Source organism: Nerophis lumbriciformis, linkage group LG12 (assembly GCF_033978685.3).
Source record: "Nerophis lumbriciformis linkage group LG12, RoL_Nlum_v2.1, whole genome shotgun sequence".
Classification (NCBI taxonomy): domain Eukaryota; kingdom Metazoa; phylum Chordata; class Actinopteri; order Syngnathiformes; family Syngnathidae; genus Nerophis; species Nerophis lumbriciformis.
In genome coordinates, this window is record NC_084559.2 from 32,708,617 (window position 1) to 32,732,354 (window position 23,738).

Consider the following 23,738-nt stretch of genomic DNA (forward strand, 5'->3'; position numbering starts at 1 on the left):
TCATTCCTGTGGCATCCAAGTCGAAACCCCGCCCCTTTACTATCCCTCGCCTGCTTCTCTATGCTTCCCCATTAACATTCAGCCCTGCCACTTCTTGATATAACCTCTCCGAACCCGGCGAGGAGCTGTGCCGAGCTGATAAAGAGTCGGCAACAGGTCAGAGTGATGCGATTTTCAAAGATTCTTTGGAGCCTTTCATCCTTAAGGACCGTGCACAAGTCGACGCTGGCCTCTAGTCTGTCTCGCCACACCTCTGCAGGTGACGGGGCGGATGGAGAGGAACAAAGAGCGAGGAGGTGATGTTAAACCACGTGAGAACAGCCAAAAAGTCCATGTAGTGCCGAGAGCACAACACCAACACACACGGGTCTGCAGTAAGACCCCAGATAGCCATTGTAAGCACGCACAAAAATAGGAAAGAAAGCGGAACAGAGAAAAAAAGAGGAGTGGGGGGCTGGAGGCGGCATGGGCCGGCCTGTCAGAGCCCAGGAAGTGCTGCTGCACAGGCCTGCAGGTAAATGGAAGAAGAAAGGCGCCTGCAGGCTGCCTCAGGCAAGCCCGGGCCCTTCTGTTCTATCATTTAAGAGACAAGTCGTTCACTGATTCCCAATTAATATTTAACACTGCACAGACAACAAGGCACTCCACTGCAGTACACATGCCGGCGAGGAAGAGGAGGAGAAGGAGGTGGAGGGGGAGTAGAGAAGCGCAGAGGATTTTTGACCTTTAACGAGCACTTTATCGCTGCTATTTCGGATTTTCTTTTTTCTTTTATAACAAATCGGACCAGAGGAAGAGCTGCCACTTTGATGCGGGCTACAAATACAAGTTGGAGTGGGTTTGAGTCAGGCTTGAGCAAACGCATGATCCACTAAAGGTTTGCGCGTATTAAAACACGTGCAAAACTTGATAGCGCACGCAAAGCCGATCTACTAAACTTCATGCGCAGAGAGGATTGCGTATCTTAACATCTAAAGGCCTTAGTGGCCACATGCGTGGACAGCACCTTTTAGCTCTTATTTCCAAAATTGTGTACACTACTGAATTGGGGTCTTATGCCGACATATGGAAACTTATACTGCTATCTGGTGGTGTCAGACGAGTATAACAAACAATGGAATTTGGAAAAAAAAAGGGTAAAAATAAATCACTGCACATGAAGTACACGTTTGTGCACTTATGGACTAAGTACATCATATTAAAAGATGATTTTTAGTTTTTATTCTAATTCGGGTCCAATAAGCCCAAATAGCAATGAGAAATAAAAAAAAACATGTAAACAAACAGCGGCCCTGCGATGAGGTGGCGACTTGTCCAGGGTGTACGCCGCCTTCCGCCCGATTGTAGCTGAGATAGGCTCCAGCGCCCCCGCGACCCCGAAGGGAATAAGCGGTAGAAAATGGATGGATGGATGTAAACAAACAGCTTGAGCCTTAAGAAGTTAAGTGAGCAAAATAAATCCATCTGGCGCAGATTTCTTCAACAGAGAGTCGGTGACACCCAGGACATTTTTGGTTGATTAGACTAGTGTTTTTCAACCAGTGTGCCGTGAGATATTGTCAAGTTGCCGTGGGAAAATATACAATTTCACCTAATTGGCCTAAAAAATATTTTTTTGCAAACCAATAATTATAATCCGCAAGAAATGTGCCGTTGTTGAAAGTCTGTGCTGTCTCGCAATCGGCAGAGTGACCATGTAATACCCCTCCATATCAGTAGGTGGCAGCAGGTAGCTAATTGCTGTGTAGGCCTACTTTGAGAATTAGGTGTGCATTAGTGGTGCTATTGTGTCATATTTGGTCATATTTGGTCAATATACGCTACTGCGTTTGTTAACATTTTCTGTAGTGGGATTTTTTAAATACAAATAAATGTGCCTTGGCTTGAAAAAGGTTGAAACACACTGGATTAGACTTATTTTAAATCGTTTTTTAAAAAGATTCTCTATGGATTGTTTCCGCAAAAGTGAACGTCTGTGTGTTGTGTTACATTTACATTGGTTTTTACAACATTATATTGTTAATGTAAAAACAGTACAAGTTATTTTTTTTATTCTGGCAACTTAGCTGCCAGTTTTTCTACCGTAAAAACAAATGCGGCATCTTCCCATTCACAGTAATACACCGTTAAAAACAACAACTATAGATTTTACAGTCAAAAATTGGCAGCTCAGTCGACAGAATTTTAACGCAAAAAACAGTAGTAGTTTAGAACAATGTCAAATGTATTGTAATTTTTATTAATTTGATGTGTAGTTTGCTGTAAAGTTAAGTATTTTTATTTAGACTAAAACATGTTTGGAAAGTATGATAATATACTGTAATATTTGTTGCAATATTAGATACTATTAAAGTATGCAATTTCAAGCAGTACATATATTTTTTCTGTCAAAATGAAAAAAAATCAATTACATTTAAGTGAGAAAATATTAAGTACTTTATTGATATATCATTTCCAGGTGTTTGCGGGACGGATAAATGATGTCGCGGGCCAGATCTGGCCCCCGGGCCTTGAGTTTGACACCAGTGACCTACAGTATACAGCCACGTCTCATCCGCTCTCCCCCCACAATGGCCTTCTTTACAGGCAGACCTCCTGCAACAACATATCGATCGATATTTACCATCTGTGCGTTTCAATCAAGGCTGGGAGGTTAAATGCATGGAGCCATTTACTGAAGTGGAAATAAAGACGTGCGGCCTGAACAACAAAACAGACATGCTGCTCGGTACTTTTAATTAAAAAGACCTGCAGGGGGAAGTCGATCATGCCGTATATTTGAAGTTTGATGAATAAATATGTAGTGGACAGCACAGCACAGTCTCAAGCTGTTCATGTCGCATTTAAAAGCCTACTGAAATGCGATTTTCTTACTTAAACGGGGATAGCAGGTCCATTCTATGTGTCATACTTGATCATTTTGCGATATTGCCATATTTTTGCTGAAAGGATTTAGTAGAGAACATCGACGATAAAGTATGCAACTTTTGGTCACTGATAAAAAAGCCTTGCCTGTACCGGAAGTAGCAGACGAGTAGCGTGACGTCACAGGTTGTGGAGCTCCTCACATACACACATTGTTTACAATCATGGCCACCAGCAGCGAGAGCGATTCGGACCGAGAAAGCGACGATTTCCCCATTAATTTGAGCGAGGATGAAAGATTTGTGGATGAGGAAAGTGAGAGTGAAGGACTAGAGGGCAGTGGGAGCGATTCAGATAGGGAAGATGCTGTGAGAAGCGGGTGGGACCTGATATTCGGCTGGGAATGACTAAAACAGTAAATAAACACAAGACATATATATACTCTATTAGCCACAACACAATCAGGCTTATATTTAATATGCCACAAATTAATCCCGCATAACAAACACCTCCCCCCTCCCGTCCATATAACCCTCAATACAACTCAAACACCTGCACAACACACTCAATCCCACAGCCCAAAGTACCGTTCACCTCCCCAAAGTTCATACAGCACATATATTTCCCCAAAGTTACGTACGTGACATGCACATAGCGGCACGCACGTACGGGCAAGCGATCAAATGTTTGGAAGCCGCAGCTGCATGCGTACTCACGGTACCGCGTCTGCGTATCCAACTCAAAGTCCTCCTGGTAAGAGTCTCTGTTGTCCCAGTTCTCCACAGGCCAATAGTAAAGCTTGACTGTCATCTTTTGGGAATGTAAACAATGAACCACCGGCTGTGTTATCCGGCACAACAGTCAGGGGGTGCATTCTACGGCGGGGGTGCGTTATCCGGCACAACACCTGCCGCAATACACCGCTTCCCACCTACAGCTTTCTTCTTTGCTGTCTCCATTGTTCATTGAACAAATTGCAAAAGATTCACCAACACAGATGTCCAGAATACTGTGGAAATTTGCGATGAGAACAGACGACTTAATAGCTGGCCACCATGCTGTCCCATAATGTCCTCTACAATCCGCGCTGATGTCATCATACCGAGACGTTTTCAGCAGAATATTTCGCGCAAAATTTAAAATTGCACTTTAGTAAACTAACCCGGCCGTATTGGCATGTGTTGCAATGTTAAGATTTCATCATTGATATAAAAACTATCAGACTGCGTGGTCGGTAGTAGTGGGTTTCAGTAGGCCTTTAAACCAGTGTTTTATTTTGTGGCACATCTTGAATGCCGCTTTCTGTGAGACTGTGGGATCAACATCGCTTCCTGTGAGAGGCCAAAGGACTGGGGACACTCTGTACCCCCCCCCCCCCCCCCCCCCCACACACACACACACACACTCCCTGGCAGGCAAAGACAGAGGGTGTTGATGCCTTGCACCTGCAGGGTCGCCCAAATGCCAGCTCGCTTTGGAACCAGGAAGCGCTTTTTTCCAATCCAATTCCCGCTGTGAGCGCAACTACAGCAGCTCCCCTATTCCTTCAGCTCACCTCCCGTAGCGGGGAGATTGCCTCACCCCCTGCGCTCGCAGCAGAAGGCAAGAGGGCAGAGCGAAGGCAAAGCTCGGTGGGTCGCCAGCAGCCGGAAATGATCCTCCGTGTGCCAGCACTGAGACGTCAAGATGACACGAGAGGCTGAACCGTGCACGAGGTCGGGCCTCACATGGCCGCCCCGCCTTTTGATGCTCACAATTGTGCCATGTGAGAAAAGAGTGACGGACATATCAAATGCTTATGCGAAGAAAATCCCCACAATGAGATGGCATAAGCAGGCATCCAGAAAGAGTGCGGCCATGGATAGCTGTCAATCACTTTTTTTTTTTTTTACGATGAACAATACTTCACGACCTCTGCTTCCCTTCTGGAATAATGACAATGAGGTAGTGTAGTTCAGTCAGTGCTAAAAGGTCAAGTACATGCAGATTTGTTCTCTTTCCCCCCAATTCTGCTTAAACCCTTCACCGCCTCTCACCTCCAGGCTTCTGCTTTAGCTTTTCCCACTGCATATTACCAACAGTTTGGGGCTGTTGGTTTTAAGCTCCAAAATCAGCGCGGTTTCAATGCATTCGTTAGTTACTACCTGCTTTTGCCAAAGGAAAATAGCGAGACCTGAGGCAAGCCAGGTACACACGCTTCGGGCCTGTCAGGATGTTCCTATCAGGGTTTTATGCTGCCGATTCCGATACAGACCATCCATGAGTATGGTTGGGTACCGAATTCGGTACTTCTATAGACACCGACTGAATTTCGTCGGTACAACCGAACGGTGCCGTATTTCGATACCTTTTTTGTTGCATGTGACGTCATGTCCGGTTGCAGACTAAACTTTGGTTCAAGAAAACAATGACACCTGGGAGTTGAACTTTGCTTGTACTGCCTGCAGAATGGCTCTTGGTCCAACACTACACCCTGGACAATGGGCATATGAACCCCCCCCCCCGACCCCCATCCACTCCACGCCCTCACCTTAGCTTGATTCCCCTGAGGGGCGATGGATGGCTGAGTAGCGCTTATACAGCAGCAGCCGGCCTCCGTATCTCTCACTCCCTCCCCTCTGTTGCAAGTTTTGTTGATTCTATGTAACTTGTTTATGTGTGCTATTGTCACGGTTTGGTTGCGGCTTACTGCGCGGTTCCTTCTCCCGGGATGCAAACGGACGACTCCGGACAGGACTTGCAGGTAGGAACATGATTTAATCTTGAAACAAGACTCAAAGAGGTACAAAACAGAAAACAACCCGACAGGACAAGGTGTCGATCGCACTTGAAGCTAAGTGCTTAGCATGGGCTAGGAGGCAAGCAAAACTTAGCATTGGAATCAAGAACTCGAAAACTTACTATGTGTGGCATGAACAAACAAATCTTACGTGACAATAGCGTGAAGCAAACAAAGAAGCCAGGACGAGTGACCGGCAAAGGCAGGCTTAAATAGTGTCTCTGATGAGCAACAGGTGAGCGTCCCGAACACAAGAGGCAGGTGAAAATAATAAGTAGCTATGGTAACAACTCAGAGGTGCACAAACAGGAACTAAAGGAGTCCAAAATTAACAGAAAACACAAAACATGATCCGGACCACAGATCATGACAGCGATGGCTATGAGTTTTTTTTCCTTGGCCTCAGTCTGGACCCCCTCCCTGGAGTCCAGCCTTTGACTGAATATTTTTTTACCCCCCCAAAGTTGACCTGTTTCTCACCTTTTTTTGTGAGGGGCGCCGGAATTTGGCAGATCCATCAGCGATCCTTTTTCTGTCTCCCTGTAATGTTTGTTTGATCTTGAATGGGATTGTGCTGAAAATTTAAATTTCCCTTCGGGGATTAATAAAGTGCTTCTGATTCTGATTCTGTTTCCATCCACTAAATTAGTCTGATATCTCAAATCCATGCACACGCTCTAATGCGACTATTTGTCATACACCGTGTGCCTCCCGTACACTGGGGGGCGCTTATTATCTTTTAGCGCGGATTACTGTATTACTTTTACAGTTGACCTATGACGTCACACCAAAACAAGGCATCCGCGGCTCCTTACAAGTCAACATCTTAGCTCTGCTGTACCTGATGTCCGCTGTAATATTGGCACAGATTAAAAATATTATGTCTCTTTGGTGGCTATGCTGATGTTAAATGGAAGACAGTATCAATAAATAATATTAGATTGCGAGTTAGCATATTAGCTGATGCACCGATGTACACATCACCCATTTTCATGCAAATGTTTAATCACTGTTGTTTTATACAACAGTGATTCATACAAAAATGTGTGTATTTCCAACACAAAGTCTGCTCGTCTGTGTTCACGGAACCTTCATGGCAAAAACTGACCAATGACAGCTCTGCGTCCTGCGTCGCTGCCTACGCAATATACGTGACGCGAGAGTATACACCAGGCTTCAGATTGGCCGATACCAATACTGATTAATTTTGCTGTATGTATAGTTGTATTGCTACAACCCGCAACAATGCATCGGACAGACATATTTAGGATAATTCCTTCAAATTCGAATAACATGCATCGTGATGAAGATGTCCCCAAAACACAAACTACTAGGAGCCATCATGAGCTTTAAATCCCCTCACTCAGTTCAAAGCAAACACCCGTCTATACTGTCTGCAGAGGAATAGGGCTATTAGGAGAATCCCCAGGTGAACCCCCCATGCTATGTCCCAAGGCCGTGAGATTGTCTCTGTCCATCAATCTGGAGGAGGTTTGAACCTGGCCTGACATGGCATGAACCGCGGATATCAGGCCTTCTGGGAACGTCTCTCATCTACACCTGGCTGATTGGCACGCCAGGCCTCCCGGCTGGTGTCACAGGAGGTTACTGCTGCATGTGTGCTCCATCTCCCTTCCCTCCATGAGTGTGTGTGTTAGTGTTTTCATGTGTGTGTGTGTGTGTGTGTGTGTGTGTGTAAGATAAGGACACATTCGGAAAAACAAATCCGGACTTTTAGAGCAGTTGATTAAATGGATTTAACTCGGATTAAGCTGTTCTTTCCAATTCTGATTTCACTACACGCACACACACACCTGAAATAGCTATTATCCAAATGAAGGTTATATAACTGGCTGCAGCACTAATTAAAGATATTTGAATTAAAAACCTGGGGGGGCACCAAGAGTTCACCCCAAATCACCACACATACAAAAAACTCCGGACTATAAGCAGCTGCTTTTTTCCTATGCTTCGAACCCTGCGACTTATAAAACGGTGCGGCTAATTTATAGATTGTTCTTCGCTGACGGCCATAATACAAATAGTTTAAAAACAAAACATAACAGACAAACACACTTATAAAGGTGTTTCCATAGCCTTTGTGCTAAGGAGCCATCTTTTGGACGAGTTTGCTGACTGCAGTGCCCTTCTGTTTACAGCTTTCAACCGGAAGCACAAGTGCTGTTCCGCCTTCTAGTCGTCCATAGCGTTTCTACTCTAATAGATTCTTCATTACTCACTCCGAGCAACGCTTGTAAGTTTTACAATATAATTCAAACTATTCATACTTACTGAACTGTCTCATGTGTGATGTCAGTGGGAGTGTTTTGATGCATATTTGTATGTGCTATCGTAGTATAGTGAAGCTGGCATCGATAGGATGAGCTAATATGCTAACACGTTTACATGTGTCTGTGTTTGTATTACTAACTTAAAGCGGCATTCTGTTTGTATAGTTTCAGTTTTACGAATTCCTCAGTAAATTCACTAAAACGTCAGCTGGAGTTATTGAGTCTGTTTAGACGATTGGAGAGCTAGCTTCTGCAGCTAGTGGGTCCATGACTATGACTTCTGTTTTGTTTGATCAGCCATTTTACTGCTGGGTGGCACTGTTTGAAAACAGCTAAGGTATGTAAATAAATATTTCCAAAATATTTCTGTGTGAACAACTAATTTCGCAACATATATTTTTGCGGCTAATACACAGTACAGGCCAAAAGTTTGGACACACCTTCTCATTCAATGGGTTTTCTTTATTTTCATGACTATTTACATTGTAGATTGTCACTGAAGGCATCAAAACTATGAATGAACACATGTGGAGTTATGTACTTAACAAAAAAAGGTGAACTAACTGAAAACTTGTTTTGTATTCTAGTTTCTTCAAAATAGCCACCCTTTGCTCTGATTACTGTTTTGCACACTCTTGGCACTCTCTCGATGAGCTTTAAGATGTAATCAGCTGAAACGGTTTTCACTTCACATGCCCTTCAGTGACAATCTACAATGTAAATAGTCATGAAAATAAAGAAAACGCATTGAATGAGAAGGTGTGTCCAAACTTTTGGCCTGCACTGTATGTTGAATATTTTCTTCTAAAATTGAGTGGGTGTGGCTTATAATTAAGTAAGATAAACCTGATAAGATGATATTTTGGGAAATCGCCAACTGTCAGATGCAGGATTCAAAAGTTCTCCCTGAGCTGACATGTGGCAGAGTAATTGCTGTCTGGTCCAGTGAGGGGGCAGCTGGTGGTTGTGGTGGGGGTGGGGGCAACCCTGTCAGCGTTACTCATCACTGGACTGGCGATCCTCTCTTCCCTCTTCTCTTAGTTGGCCGACTCTCCCATTAGGACCTTCACAGTGATGAAGGAACGGTAACGACGGGGAGGGTAGCCCCTGGCGGAGGGTGTCCGGGGTCAGTTGCATCTACTCGCCCCCACTCCCCCTGGCTGGCCTCTCTCGCTCTCTTTCTCTCTCATGTGTCTGGGCGCCCTCCCTCTGGGGCACGACATGATGAGAGGCGCTGGCTCCACGGCCGTCTCTGCCTTTCATGTCTCCATCTAGGCCAGCGGTGGAGAGGCGGAGGAGGCGAGGATGAGGGCTCCAAATGTCACCCGTAAGGAGGATTTAATTAAAAATGACAGGGGGCTGGCGCAGGAGAAGTGCAGCCACATATGTGTGGAATTTGGGCGCAGTGGAAAGCAAGTGCCTATGATTTATAATTCAAGTAATGCACGGCGCTCCCTTTTAATTCTATGGCCAAAGGAAGAAAAAATATCAAAAGGCCGCCCCTATGAAGCTAATCCAATATGATATTTTTAAGGGCAGGCGGTCAATGGCTTTCTGAAAAGCCAGTTTCTTTGCAGCTCTCCCTCTACCCTCTCTACACGCCGCTCTACCGCACCTCACCCCCCCTCAAGCCCAGGCTGTGATAATGGAAACATCCTACTCCCCGCCTCCCGTTTCTCCCGCTAAGCTCCGCGCGCTTGGGGGAAATTGATTGTCTGGCGAGCCGATCTGAACGCTTCCAGCTGATGGCAGAGCCAGTTAAGTCCTTTTTTATTGAGGGTATGAGGGATTTTTAATGGGAGTCGCATCAATGAACTGTGCAGTCACTCGGCATCTGCATGTGGGGGCTTTTGTAAAAGCCTCTTCACCATCCAAGACCTCTCTCTATCACACACACACACACACATTTTGTTTAAAGGACAGCAGATGCAAATGACACATTTCCAGGCCATCGACCTCCAGTTACTGTGTCTCTTTGATGAGTGGACTCTGTTATGGGGGCCACCTATTGAGAGGCTGGGTCACCTTACCCACACCCTCCACTTCTATGCTGGCACTAACCGGCTCACAAACACTCAACCAACTTGCTCAGTCTGATCATCTGTACACCTTTCTTTGTATGGCACAGTAGGAATATAGTACAGGTATAAGGTCTCCCCTGACTATGAGAATATAGTACAGGTATAGGGTCTCCCCTTACAACAGTTCAGTTCAGTTTCAGTTTATTTCGAACATGCATACGATCAGGGGCGCCGAAAAGGGGGGGTAAAGGAGACGGATTCTAGGGGCCCATGATGGAGGGGGGCCCAGAGAGGCCCCTAATGATGATGAAGTTATAATACAGAAAAAATAATGACACTGTGTTGGGGGCCCTGTAAAGATTATTTTCATGGGGCCCAAAATCCCTAGCGGTGCCCCTGCATACGATACAATGTAATGCATCACACAATTCCAGTTGTTTCATTGAAGCACGTCCGAAAAGGAGTAGGAAGAAGCAGAGCTTATTTAATCCTACCCCTTTTAATACCATAGTAATTTTATTCAATTTCCTTGTTCTCTTTAACAGAACCGTGAACAAATAAATAATATACCATAGTAAGAATATACATATTAAAAATACATAAATAATATTTGTCTCAAGAAAAAAAAAGTGAAAAAATATTTTTTCTGGAATATATTTTCTGGGGTTTTCTCTCCGTTTAGCCTCTTAATGTGGGAAGTAAATAAATAATTTTGCCTTTGACGGTCCCCGTTTTGCGTGAAGAAAGCATGTGAAATGTCAATTAATGAATGCCAGTTCCAGCAAACGACAAACATATTTCTAGCCCCTTCCTGCTCTGTCACTAAAAATATCAATTACATTGCATATTTCCACAGCATGGTGCACAGCATTAGTCCTTGTCTTGTAAGGCAGTACTGGGTTCTAATCCTATGTGGAAGTCTGTCAGGAAGGTTGATACATTGATGTTTTAATGATGTTAAAACTTAGTTTAGTATAAAACATGGATCAAATTAAGTCTGACGAAGCCCTAGAAGACAATGGCTGCCTTTTGTGTCCTGTCAATAATTGTTTGCTGTAATTATAGTCATGAATTTTATTGTGTTACTCCATTATACAAATTATTTTCCCCAAGAGGTTTTTTTTAATTTAAAATATTTCTAAAATTCTATGTCCAATTCTTTCATAGGTGCACGATACACTGGTAGTTCTTTGATCATGCTCCAAAGTCAAACAAGACATATACTGTAAGTCCTTCATTTTTCAAAGGGCAAAAAACATTTAGGATTTTTTAATTTTATTTTCATAATTTATTTTGCTAAAATCTATCAATCAACTTCAGCCCTACACAAAAATACTAAACATTTAATGTTTTTTTATTTTATTTTTAATTTTAACCCTTAGAAGGCCTTTTGATCAAATTATGTTACTGTTGCCAATCAATATAAATTTGCAGTTATTTAACTGATTGAAACCTGTGACATGATCTGATCAAAATGCCTTCAAAACACACAAAAAACATTTAGAAAAAACATGCCCCTACTGCATGTTTGGCTTGAAAACAATTAAAATCGAATGTCCCCGGAGGATTAAAAAATTATAAAAAATGTTTCAAATAATTCAAATGTGAAAACATTTTGAAAGGACAGCGCTCCAAATAAAATTTTGCTGAGCTCTGGACAGATGTTAGCTTAGCAGGTTGAAAAAATATCTTTATTTCTATATGTTCTATTGCCTTCCACTTTGAAAACCCCCCTTTCAGTATGCCGCCACACTTGGCCCCGTCTCTTCATTCCCAGCACAGAATGAAGGCTATTATGTTCCAACATCCTCCTAATGAACCTCCAGTCAGTCACAGAAGTAGTCTTTGAATCAACAGCTTTAACCAGGTGCAGAGAGCCAGACTGAGAGGGTGGTGAGGAAGGGGAAACTATAGACTTTTCTTTTTCTCTATTGATTTGAGTCCCGGCTCCCAAAGGCTGCACCTTACAATACGAGACTCAGAGAGGAAGTCGGCTAATCCTGGAAAATTGGGAAGGAATCGATGAAGTGAGTTTTGAGGGCCTCCTTCAGTCCTTCTCATTTCCTTTCCATCGTCTTCTTGGAATTACAATTTAATTTGAACATATTTGGCCATCTTTCGCTCACAAGGTTTGCAAAGTCAAGGTAGCTCCTTTTAACATCAAGATTGTATCTATACTATTTATCCTAATATATACTTGCCAAAATTACTTCTTTACCATATCACCTCAAAAGAGTGGGGTGAAAGATATATTGTGATTTTTTTCATTTGATTCAGAATCCCTGGTGGGTCCCATGCTCCATATATTTATAGTATGTATACATAAATATAACTATTAGGCAGTCACTATGAAAATGCCTACTATATATATTTTAACAGAGACTAGTACCAAATCGGAAACATGCACATTTTTGTAAAAAAACAAAACAACTTTTTTCCCCCATGTATTTGTCATCAAGCTGAGTCTAGTCTTGAGACCTACCAAGTATTTATTGTGTAAGTATTGCATTTTTTACACACCGGTTTGATTTGATTGTAACATACATCTTATTTGTATATTTTTTAATCAAATTAGGAGGTGTTGAAATTGCCATATACATGCTAATTAGTAGCATGTATATTGAACTAGAGCATTTTGAAAAGTTTAAGTTTATTTCAAACATGCATACAATTACAATATAATACATCATGATTTCCAGTTTCTCTATTCAACATGTTCGAAAAGGAGTAGGAAGAAGCTAAACTTATCTAATCCCACCCCTTTTCCTTTATATAGTCATTGCTAACACTTTTGTTCACTTCCTGTTCTCAATTTATTCACAATATATTCCATAAGTAATAACATTATTAAATAAATGAATAATAATGATTGAAGTTAGTTGTATTTCATATGGTGAGATGAATAAGATTATTAATAATTTCAGAATGTTTATCGTGGTTCTTCTTCTTTGTACTTTGTAAACACTTTGAGTTTGAAGAGTTTCTTAAACTGGATCATATTAGTACACTATTTGATTTCTTTACTTAATCCATTCCATGATTTAATTCCACATCCTGATATACTAAAGGTTTTAAGTGTTGTGCATGCATACAAATGTTTTGAATTAGATTTTTCTTTAAGGTTATATTTCTCCTCTTTTGTTGAGAATAATTGTTGTACGTTTTTAGGTAGCAGGTTACAGTTTACTTTGTGCATAATTTTAGCTGTTTAGCTGTCAATATTTTCGATTCAATAAATAAACGGTTTCTATGTTCTCTATATCCAACATTATGTATTATTAAAGTGGAGCCTTACTGTATGCTGTGGCGTTTTTTTTTAATCAGGCATACTTGCTTCTTTGGCATGGAAAATTGCAACATTACCAACCCGGCTTGTTTGCCCGCCACATGTTGGAGCCGGCCGAGTCTGCAACTGGATGTGAGGTCACATGCAACAGTGGTATTAAAATATGGTACCGTTTGATTTTACACCAATCGAGACCAGGTAACACCAATAGAATTATATGGAAGTACCGAATACCATCTCTAGCCTGCACATGCACACATCACTTCTGCTGGTTGTATTCTGTTGTTGTAGTAACGGATTAAAAAAAAAAACATTTAAAAGTTTATAACATGTGTTATGTTTTGCAGCTCCAGACTATTTTTCTTTACTGGAAGAGGGAGAAAAATTGCTCTTTTGATAGTAAAAGTTGCAGACGCCTGCACTAGTCAGTAGGATAGCTATTCATAGTGACATGATCATATTTGTCAAAAAGTCTGTATTTTTTCCAAGTGTCAAAAAGTCTGTATTTTTTTTAAGTGTCAACAAGTCTGGATTTTTTTTTAAGTGTCAAAAAGTCAGTATTTTTTTTAAGTGTCAAAAAGTCTGGATTTTTTCTAAGTGTCAAAAAGTCTGGATTTTTTCAAAATTAAAAAAAATTTGAATTTTTTTATAAGTGTCAAAAAGTTGTGAATTGTTCTGTCAAAAAGTTGGGATTTTTCCTAAGTGTCAAAAAATTGGAATTTGTTCTATCAAAAAGTCAGGATTTTTTCAAAGTGTCAAGTCGGGATTTTTTCTAGGTGTCAAAAAGTCTGTATTTTTTTTAAGTGTCAAAAAGTCTGGATTTTTTCTAAATTTAAAAAATTTGGATTTGTTTAAGTGTCAAAAAGTTGTGAATTGTTCTGTCAAAAAGTTGGTATTTTTTCTAAGTGTCAAAAAATTTGGATTTATGTCAAAAACTCTGGATTTTTTCTGCAAAATGTCGGGATTTTTTCTAAATGTCAAAAAGTCTGTATTTTTTTTAAGTGTCAAAAAGTCTGGATTATTTTAAGTTTCAAAAAGTCTGGATTTTTTTAAGGGTCAAAAAGTCTGGATTTTTTCTAAGTGTCAAAAAGTCTGGATTTTTTCAAAATTAAAAAAAAAAAAAAATTTTTTTTTAAGTGTCAAAAAGTTGTGGATTGTTCTGTCAAAAAATTGGGATTTTTCCTAAGTGTCAAAAAATTGGGATTTGTTCTGTCAAAAAGTCGGTATTTTTTCTAAGTGTCAAAAAATATGTATTTTTTTCTGTCAAAAAGTCAGGATTTTTTCTAAGTGTCAAAAAGTCAGGATTTTTTCAAAGTGTCAAGTCTGGATTTTTTCTAGGTGTCAAAAAGTCGGTATTTTTTTTAAGTGTCAAAAAGTCTGGATTTTTTCTAAATTTAAAAAAATGTGGATTTTTTTAAGTGTCAAAAAGTTGTGAATTGTTCTGTCAAAAAGTTGTGATTTTTTTCAAGTGTCAACAAATTGGGATTTTACTGTCAAAAAAATCTGGATTTTTTTCTAAGTGTCAAAAAGTCGGTATTTTTCTTAAGCGTCAAAAAGTCAGGATTTTTTGGTAATGTCAAAAAATTTGGATTTTTTTTAAATTTCAAAAAGTTGGGATTTTTTCTGTCAAAAAATCGGGATTGGGGGAAAAAGTCACAAATCAAACAAATTCCAAACGGCTCGTTTGGAGGAAGTGTGAAGGAAGGCAAGATGTGTTTTTTAAATATCCCCGCCTATGCCTCCATTGTTTGATTTAAAAAAATTCGGGACTTATGCAAAGCTCAAATACACAAAAACAAGTACAATAGGTAAGAAAAGTTGGTTATTGATGTTAAGGTCGCTTGTATTCATGTTAGCATTCAAGCTAGTGCGCTAGCGTCAGTCTGCCCGTGAGTTCAGCAAAGTGCGGCAATCATTCATTTAAAAATTATCGTTTTTTTGATCATTTTTAACTTAAAATGGTATTCATCATTCATCATTTCTTTTTATTCCTTTCATGAAAATGCATATATACAAGCCATGTACAGTTCACACTTTCATTGTTTTTTTTTGTTTCTTATACATTTCCATGATCAGAAAGGAGCAGATGGAAGAATAATATTGCCTCCTTTTTTTAACATGAATTATTTTAGATGACTTTATCACTGTTCCCTCCACCAACACCCGAACTCCACCATTGTGAGTTTTACGGTGGTTATCATTGATACCGTTTATCGTTACATCCCTACATGCCTTGTGGTTAGAGTGTCTGCCCTGAGATCGGTAGGTCGTGAGTTCAAACCCCGGCTGAGTCATACCAAAGACTATAAAAATGGGACCCATTACCTCCCTGCTAGGCACTCAGCATCAAGGGTTGGAATTGGGGGTTAAATCACCAAAATGATTCAAGAGCGTGGCCACTGCTGCTTCTCATTGCTCCCCTCACCTCCCAGGGGATGGAACAAGGGGATGGGTCAAATGCAGAGGATAATCTCACCACACCTAGTGTGTGTGTGACAATCATTGGTACTTTAACTTTAACTTAACATTGTATTTAAATTGCGAAGGTATTCAGTGTGAAAGTGTAATGATACTCAAGAGACACGGTTTTAGCTTTCCCATTCAAAAAGTTCCTATTCACTTGCTCTCCTGTTTTTAATGGCTGTGTAAAATATGCACTTTTAAGCTTTCATTGTGGAGGAAAAAGCTTATTCTTGTCACCTGAAAGCTCTTGTTAAAACAGGTGTCAAACGCTTCCACTCAAATTATGATCAATCCTCCAGACGTGTGACTGCCGCGGATCCCCAGCCGCAAACTGGTTGGAACTAGTTTGCCTTCTCGGCAACAACTCATCTTTGTCCCTTTGCAGCATTTTGCGCGTGGACGGAGGGTGGTGCTGAGAGAGCAAACACAGCAGCTGTCATGCGTTACAGGCGGCCCTGACCAGACACTGTAAATGTTTACAGACCCCCTCGGGGTCACGCGCGGCCGTTAAAACACTGTCTGTTCAGCCCCGTTGCCACGACTGCACCATCAGCACGGCTAAACAGTCCCCCGCTCACAACGAGCGGCCTAACAACGCGACAATCTGGCCTCTAAAGCGCACAACCAGTCCAACTGTTTGGAATTCCTCCGAGGAGCGAAAGGATCACGGTGACACTAACAGCACAAACCGGAAAGTCGGTTTTATTGTGACTTATTTATAGTCGGGGTTAGCGGTTTGTTTCCATCGTCCACCCTGACTGATTAACCGAGGATTATGTGGACATGATGAATGCATTCCACTCAATCCTTTGATTTTGGCGTGTTACATTCCAGACCGCCGACGCTCTTTGTTCACTCACATTTGCGTCCGAGGGATTGCGGTGGCTCTAGGCTCTTGCTGACACACACCGGGTGCTGGGGTGGAGGGTTCTGCCTCCTCTGCAGACAGGCCAGCATGGCGAGGTGGGCACGGTACGACAGCCGGGGGAGTTCTGCGGCCAACCTGGAGAGAAAAAAAAAAAAAAAAAAAAGTACAGTTGAGTACGATAAACAGTTTTATTTTGAGGTCAACGCTTGCATCCGGTGGCTAATTGAGGTTCACTTCCTCAGAGTGCGTGCCTACATTTCGAGGCTTCTGTGCTGCGTGTGTGGACTAATAAACACACACCTGACCCTGGCTCGGCACAGCCATGAAACCCAGCTCGCAACAAACACCAGGGTTTCCCCCTCAATGTAACTGATGGTGGAACACCGCCGTGGCAAAATAATAGCCACCACACCTTGAAAATAAGAGCGAATTAAAGCTATATAATGTATTGTAGCTTCCAGAAGAAGTCACAAGTCCACAGTAGGGTTGTACGGTATACCGGTATTGGTATAGTACCGCGATACTAATGAATCATATTCGGTACTATACCCATACTTGCCAACCTTGAGACCTCCGAATTCGGGAGATGGGGAGAGGCAGTGGGGCGGGATTGAGGTGCAGGCAGCATTCGAGCTGTCCTGGATGAAATGAAATTATTTTTTCCAATCATTTTGGAACTTGCAAGCGTACTTCTTCTTTTTACTCGTCGTCGCCATGTCTCTTCTTCGTTCTTCTGCTTCGTCTCCTTCTTGTTGTGTGTGCAGTTGAGCTCCAAAAGCCATAGATGTTATTGTAGCGTCCCGGAAGAGTTAGTGCTGCAAGGGGTTCTGGGTATTTGTTCTGTTGTGTTACGGTGCGGATGTTCTCCCGAAATGTGTTTGTCATTCTTGTTTGGTGTGAGTTCACAGTGTGGCGCATATTTGTAACATTGTTAAAGTTGTTTATACGGCCACCCTCAGTGTGACCTGTATGGCTGTTGACCAAGTTTGCGTGGCATTCACTTGTGTGTGTGCGTGTGTGTGCTTGAAAATTAACGTTATCATTAAACCAGTTAAAAGATCATACAACGTGTCAGCATTTCTTGACATCTTCGAATAAAAACCATTGTTAAACCCGTCCAACGCTACATTATTATGTGACTGGGCCGGCACGCTGTTTATATGGAGGAAAAGCGGACGCCTGGACAGCATGCGTCTGTTAAGGGGTGAAGGTTTCAGGTGAGAGAGGACGCTAAAGGCAGTGCCTTTAAGGCACGCTCTCAATATTGTTGTCCGGGTGGAATTCGGGAGAAATTCGGGAGAATGGTTGCCCATGGAGATTTTCGGGAGGGGCACTGAAATTCGGGAGTCTCCCGGGAAAATCGGGAGGGTTGGCAAGTATGACTATACCGCCGCTCAAAAGTACCGGTCCGCCACGCCCCCGCACCCGCATCGTCGTCACGTTGTGTTGGTTTTACGAGCATGTCCGGCAGTGCACAATCACAGAGTACTTACAAGCAGACACAGTGTGTAGACAGAAAAGGGAGAACGGACGCATTTTGGCTTAAAAACTAACAATAAAGGTGAAGTTATAACACTGAAACGCCCTCAGGAAGAGGTGCTTTAAGACATGGCTAGCTACCTAGCGGCTAAAGCTCAGCCCCAGTCGGCAGTGTTTTAGCTACTTCTAAATCACTAATCCTCGCCTCCATGGCGACAAATAAAGTGAGTTTCTTACAAGTATCATCCCTGCAGGACGAGGAATAGCTAAACATGCTTCACTACACACCGTAGCTCACCGGCGTCAAAAAGTCAAAATGTAAACGCCATGGGTGGATCTACACCTAACATCCACTGTAATGATACCAAGTACAAGAGCGTATCTAGTCGATACTACGATGATTACATCATTATTTCTTAGCATCACAATATATTTTTTCGTTTAAATATGCTTATAAACTCAGGAAATATGTCCCTGGACACATGAAGACTTTGAATATGACCAATGTACGATCCCATAACTACTTGGTATCAGACTGATACCTAAATTTGTGGTATCATCCAAAACTAATGTAAAGTATCAAACAACAGAAGAATAAGTGATTATTACATTTTAACAGAAGTGTAGATAGAACATGTTAAGAGAGAAAGTAAGCATATATCAACAGTAAATGAACAAGTTGATTAATAATTCATTTTCTACCACTTGTCCTTAATAATGTTGACAAAATATTAGAATGATAAATGACACAATATGTTACTGCATATGTCAGCAGACTAATTAGGAGCCTTTGTTTGTTTACTTACTACTAAAAGACAAGTTGTCTCGTATGTTCACTATTTTATTTAAGGACAAACTTGCAATAAGAAACACATGTTTAATGTACCCTAAAATTGTTTTGCTAAAATAAAGCCAAAAATGAATTTTTTTGTGGTCCCCTTTATTTAGAAAAGTATCGAAATACATTTTGGTTCCGGGACAACACTTGTCCATAGTTTTTCGCACTATAAGGGACAACACTAGTCCATAGTTTTTTGGACTATAAGGGACAACAATAGTCCATTGTTTTTCGCACTATAAGGGACAACACCAGTCCATAATTTTTCGGACAATAAGGGACAACACTAGTCCATAGTTATTTGGACTATAAAGGATAACACTAGTCCATAGTTTTTTGGACTATAAGGGACAACACTAGTCCATAGTTTTTTCGGACTATAAGGGACAACACTAGTCCATAATTTTTCGGCCTATCAGGGACAACACTAGTCCATAGTTTTTTGGACTATAAAGGGTAATACTAGTCCATCGTTTTTTGGACTATAAAGGACAACACTAGTCCAGAGTTTTTTCGGACTATAAGGGACAACACTAGTCCATATTTTTTCGGACTATAAGGGACAACACTAGTCCATAGTTTTTTGGACTATAAGGGACAACACTAGTCCATAGTTTTTTGGACTATAAGGGACAACACTAGTCCATATTTTTTCGGACTATAAGGGACAACACTAGTCCATAGTTTTTTGGACTATAAGGGACAAGACTAGTCCATAGTTTTTTGGACTATAAGGGACAACACTAGTCCATAGTTTTTTCGGACTATAAGGGACAACACTAGTCCATAATTTTTCGGACTATCAGGGACAACACTAGTCCATAGTTTTTTGGACTATAAGGGACAACACTAGTCCATAGTTTTTTGGACTATAAGGGACAACACTTGTCCATAGTTTTTCGCACTATAAGGGACAACACTAGTCCATAGTTTTTTGGACTATAAGGGACAACAATAGTCCATTGTTTTTCGCACTATAAGGGACAACACCAGTCCATAATTTTTCGGACAATAAGGGACAACACTAGTCCATAGTTATTTGGACTATAAAGGATAACACTAGTCCATAGTTTTTTGGACTATAAGGGACAACACTAGTCCATAGTTTTTTCGGACTATAAGGGACAACACTAGTCCATAATTTTTCGGCCTATCAGGGACAACACTAGTCCATAGTTTTTTGGACTATAAAGGGTAATACTAGTCCATCGTTTTTTGGACTATAAAGGACAACACTAGTCCAGAGTTTTTTCGGACTATAAGGGACAACACTAGTCCATATTTTTTCGGACTATAAGGGACAACACTAGTCCATAGTTTTTTGGACTATAAGGGACAACACTAGTCCATAGTTTTTTGGACTAAAAGGGACAACACTAGTCCATATTTTTTCGGACTATAAGGGACAACACTAGTCCATAGTTTTTTGGACTATAAGGGACAAGACTAGTCCATAGTTTTTTGGACTATAAGGGACAACACTAGTCCATAGTTTTTTCGGACTATAAGGGACAACACTAGTCCATAATTTTTCGGACTATCAGGGACAACACTAGTCCATAGTTTTTTGGACTATAAAGGATAATACTAGTCCATCGTTTTTTGGACTATAAAGCACAACACTAGTCCAGAGTTTTTTCGGACTATAAGGGACAACACTAGTCCATAGTTTTTTGGACTATAAGGGACAACACTAGTCCATAGTTTTTTGGACTATAAGGGACAACACTAGTCCATAGTTTTTTGGACTATAAAGGACAACACTAGTCCATAGTTTTTTGGACTATAAGGGGCATTGTTAATTTTAAGTGCGCGTTATAATTCGAAAAAAAATTGTGATTATTTTGCAAATAAGAAACATATGTTTAATGCACCCTAAGATTTTTTGTTAAAATAAAGCCAAAAATGCAATTTTTTGTGGTCCCCTTTATTTAGAAAAGTATCGAAATACATTTTGGTTCCGGGACAACACTAGTCCATAGTTTTTCGCACTATAAGGGACAACACTAGTCCATAATTTTTCGGACTATAAAGGATAATACTAGTCCATCGTTTTTTGGACTATAAAGGACAACACTAGTCCATAGTTTTTTGGACTATAAAGGATAATACTAGTCCATCGTTTTTTGGACTATAAAGGACAACACTAGTCCAGAGTTTTTTCGGACTATAAGGGACAACACTAGTCCATATTTTTTCGGACTATAAGGGACAACACTAGTCCATAGTTTTTTGGACTATAAGGGACAACACTAGTCCATAGTTTTTTGGACTATAAGGGACAACACTAGTCCATAGTTTTTTGGACTATAAAGGACAACACTAGTCCATAGTTTTTTGGACTATAAGGCGCATTGTTAATTTTAAGTGCGCCTTATAATTCGAAAAAAAATTGTGATTATTTTGCAAATAAGAAACATATGTTTAATGCACCCTAAGATTTTTTGTTAAAATAAAGCCAAAAATGCAATTTTTTGTGGTCCCCTTTATTTAGAAAAGTATCGAAATACATTTTGGTTCCGGGACAACACTAGTCCATAGTTTTTCGCACTATAAGGGACAACACTAGTCCATAATTTTTTGGACTATAAGGGACAACACTAGTCCATAGTTTTTTGGACTATAAGGGACAACACCAGTCCATAATTTTTCGGACTATAAGGGACAACACTAGTCCATAGTTATTTGGACTATAAAGGATAACACTAGTCCATAGTTTTTTTTAACTATAAGGGATAACACTAGTCCATAGTTTTTTCGGACTATAAGGGAAAACACTAGTCCATAATTTTTCGGACTATAAGGGACAACACTAGTCCATAGTTTTTTGGACTATAAAGGATAACACTAGTCCATAGTTTTTTGGACTATAAAGGACAACACTAGTCCATGGTTTTTTCGGACTATAAGGGACAACACTAGTCCATAGTTTTTTTTAACTATAAAGGACAACACTAGTCCATAGTTTTTCGCACTATAAGGGACAACACTAGTCCATCATTTTTTGGACTATAAGGGACAACACTAGTCCATAGTTTTTTGGACTATAAGGGACAACACCAGTCCATAATTTTTCGGACTATAAGGGACAACACTAGTCCATAGTTATTTGGACTATAAAGGATAACACTAGTCCATAGTTTTTTTTTAACTATAAGGGACAACACTAGTCCATAGTTTTTTCGGACTATAAGGGAAAACACTAGTCCATAATTTTTCGGACTATAAGGGACAACACTAGTCCATAGTTTTTTGGACTATAAAGGATAACACTAGTCCATAGTTTTTTGGACTATAAAGGACAACACTAGTCCATGGTTTTTTCGGACTATAAGGGACAACACTAGTCCATAGTTTTTTTTAACTATAAAGGACAACACTAGTCCATAGTTTTTTGGACTATAAGGGACAACACTAGTCCATAGTTTTTCGAACTACAAGGGACAACACTAGTCCATAGTTTTTTGGACTATAAAGGACAACACTAGTCCATACTTTTTTCGACTATAAAGGACAATACTAGTCCATAATTTTCTGGACTATAAGGGACAACACTAGTCCATAGTTTTTTCAGACTATAAGGGACAACACTAGTCCATAGTTTTTTCAGACTATAAGGGACAACACTAGTCCATAGTTGTTTTTAACTATAAAGGACAACACTAGTCCATAGTTTTTTGGACTATAAGGGACAATACTTGTCCATAGTTTTTCGGACTATAAAGGACAATACTTGTCCATAATTTTCTGGACTATAAGGGACAACACTAGTCCATAGTTTTTTCAGACTATAAGGGACAACACTAGTCCATAGTTTTTTTTTAACTATAAAGGACAACACTTGTCCATAGTTGTTTGTACTATAAGGGACAACACTCGTCCATAGTTTTTCGGACTATAAAGGACAACACTAGTCCATAATTTCCTGGACTATAAGGGACAACACTAGTCCATAGTTTTTTTGGACTATAAGGGACAACACTCGTCCATAGTTTTTTGAACTATAAATGACAACACTAGTCCATAGTTGTTTGGATTATAAGAGACAACACTAGTCCATAGTTTTTTTGGACTATAAGGAACAACACTAGTCCATAGTTTTTTTGGACTATAAGGGACAACACTAGTCCATAGTTTTTTGAACTATAAATGACAACACTAGTCCATAGTTGTTTGGACTATAAGGGACAACACTAGTCCATAGTTTTTTTTTTTAACTATAAAGGACAACACTTGTCCATAGTTGTTTGGACTATAGGGGACAACACTTGTCCATAGTTTTTCGGACTATAAAGGACAACACTAGTCCATAATTTCCTGGACTATAAGGGACAACACTAGTCCATAGTTTTTTTGGACTATAAGGGACAACACTAGTCCATAGTTTTTTGGACTGTAAGGGACAACAATAGTCCACAGTTTTTTGGACTATAAGGGACAACACTCATCCATAGTTTTTCGGACTCCAAAGGACAACATTAGTCCATAATTTACTGGACTATAAGGGACAACACTAGTCCATAGTTTTTTTGGACTATAAGGGACAACACTCGACCATAGTTTTTTTTAACTATAAATGACAACACTAGTCCATAGTTGTTTGGACTATAAGGGACAACACTAGTCCATAGTTTTTTTGGACTATAAGGAACAACACTAGTCCATAGTTTTTTGGACTATAAGGGACAACACTAGTCCATAGTTTTTTTGGACTATAAGGAACAACACTAGTCCATAGTTTTTTGGACTATAAGGGACAACACTAGTCCATAGTTTCTTGGACTATAAGGGACAACACTAGTCCATAGTTTTTTTTTTTAACTATAAAGGACAACACTTGTCCATAGT

General features: G+C 40.4%; 1 protein-coding gene across 1 annotated transcript in view; it reads right to left on the reverse strand.

Annotated features, from left to right (window-relative positions):
- The window catches only part of fam222aa (family with sequence similarity 222 member Aa), a 150,075-nt gene that overhangs the window by 33,106 nt on the left and 93,231 nt on the right, over window positions 1–23,738 (reverse strand). Inside the window, exon 2 of the mRNA XM_061986401.1 lies at window positions 16,566–16,708. Coding sequence (XP_061842385.1) covers window positions 16,566–16,662 — 97 coding nt within the window. The 5' untranslated portion in view covers window positions 16,663–16,708. The remainder of the gene's footprint in view (window positions 1–16,565; window positions 16,709–23,738) is intronic.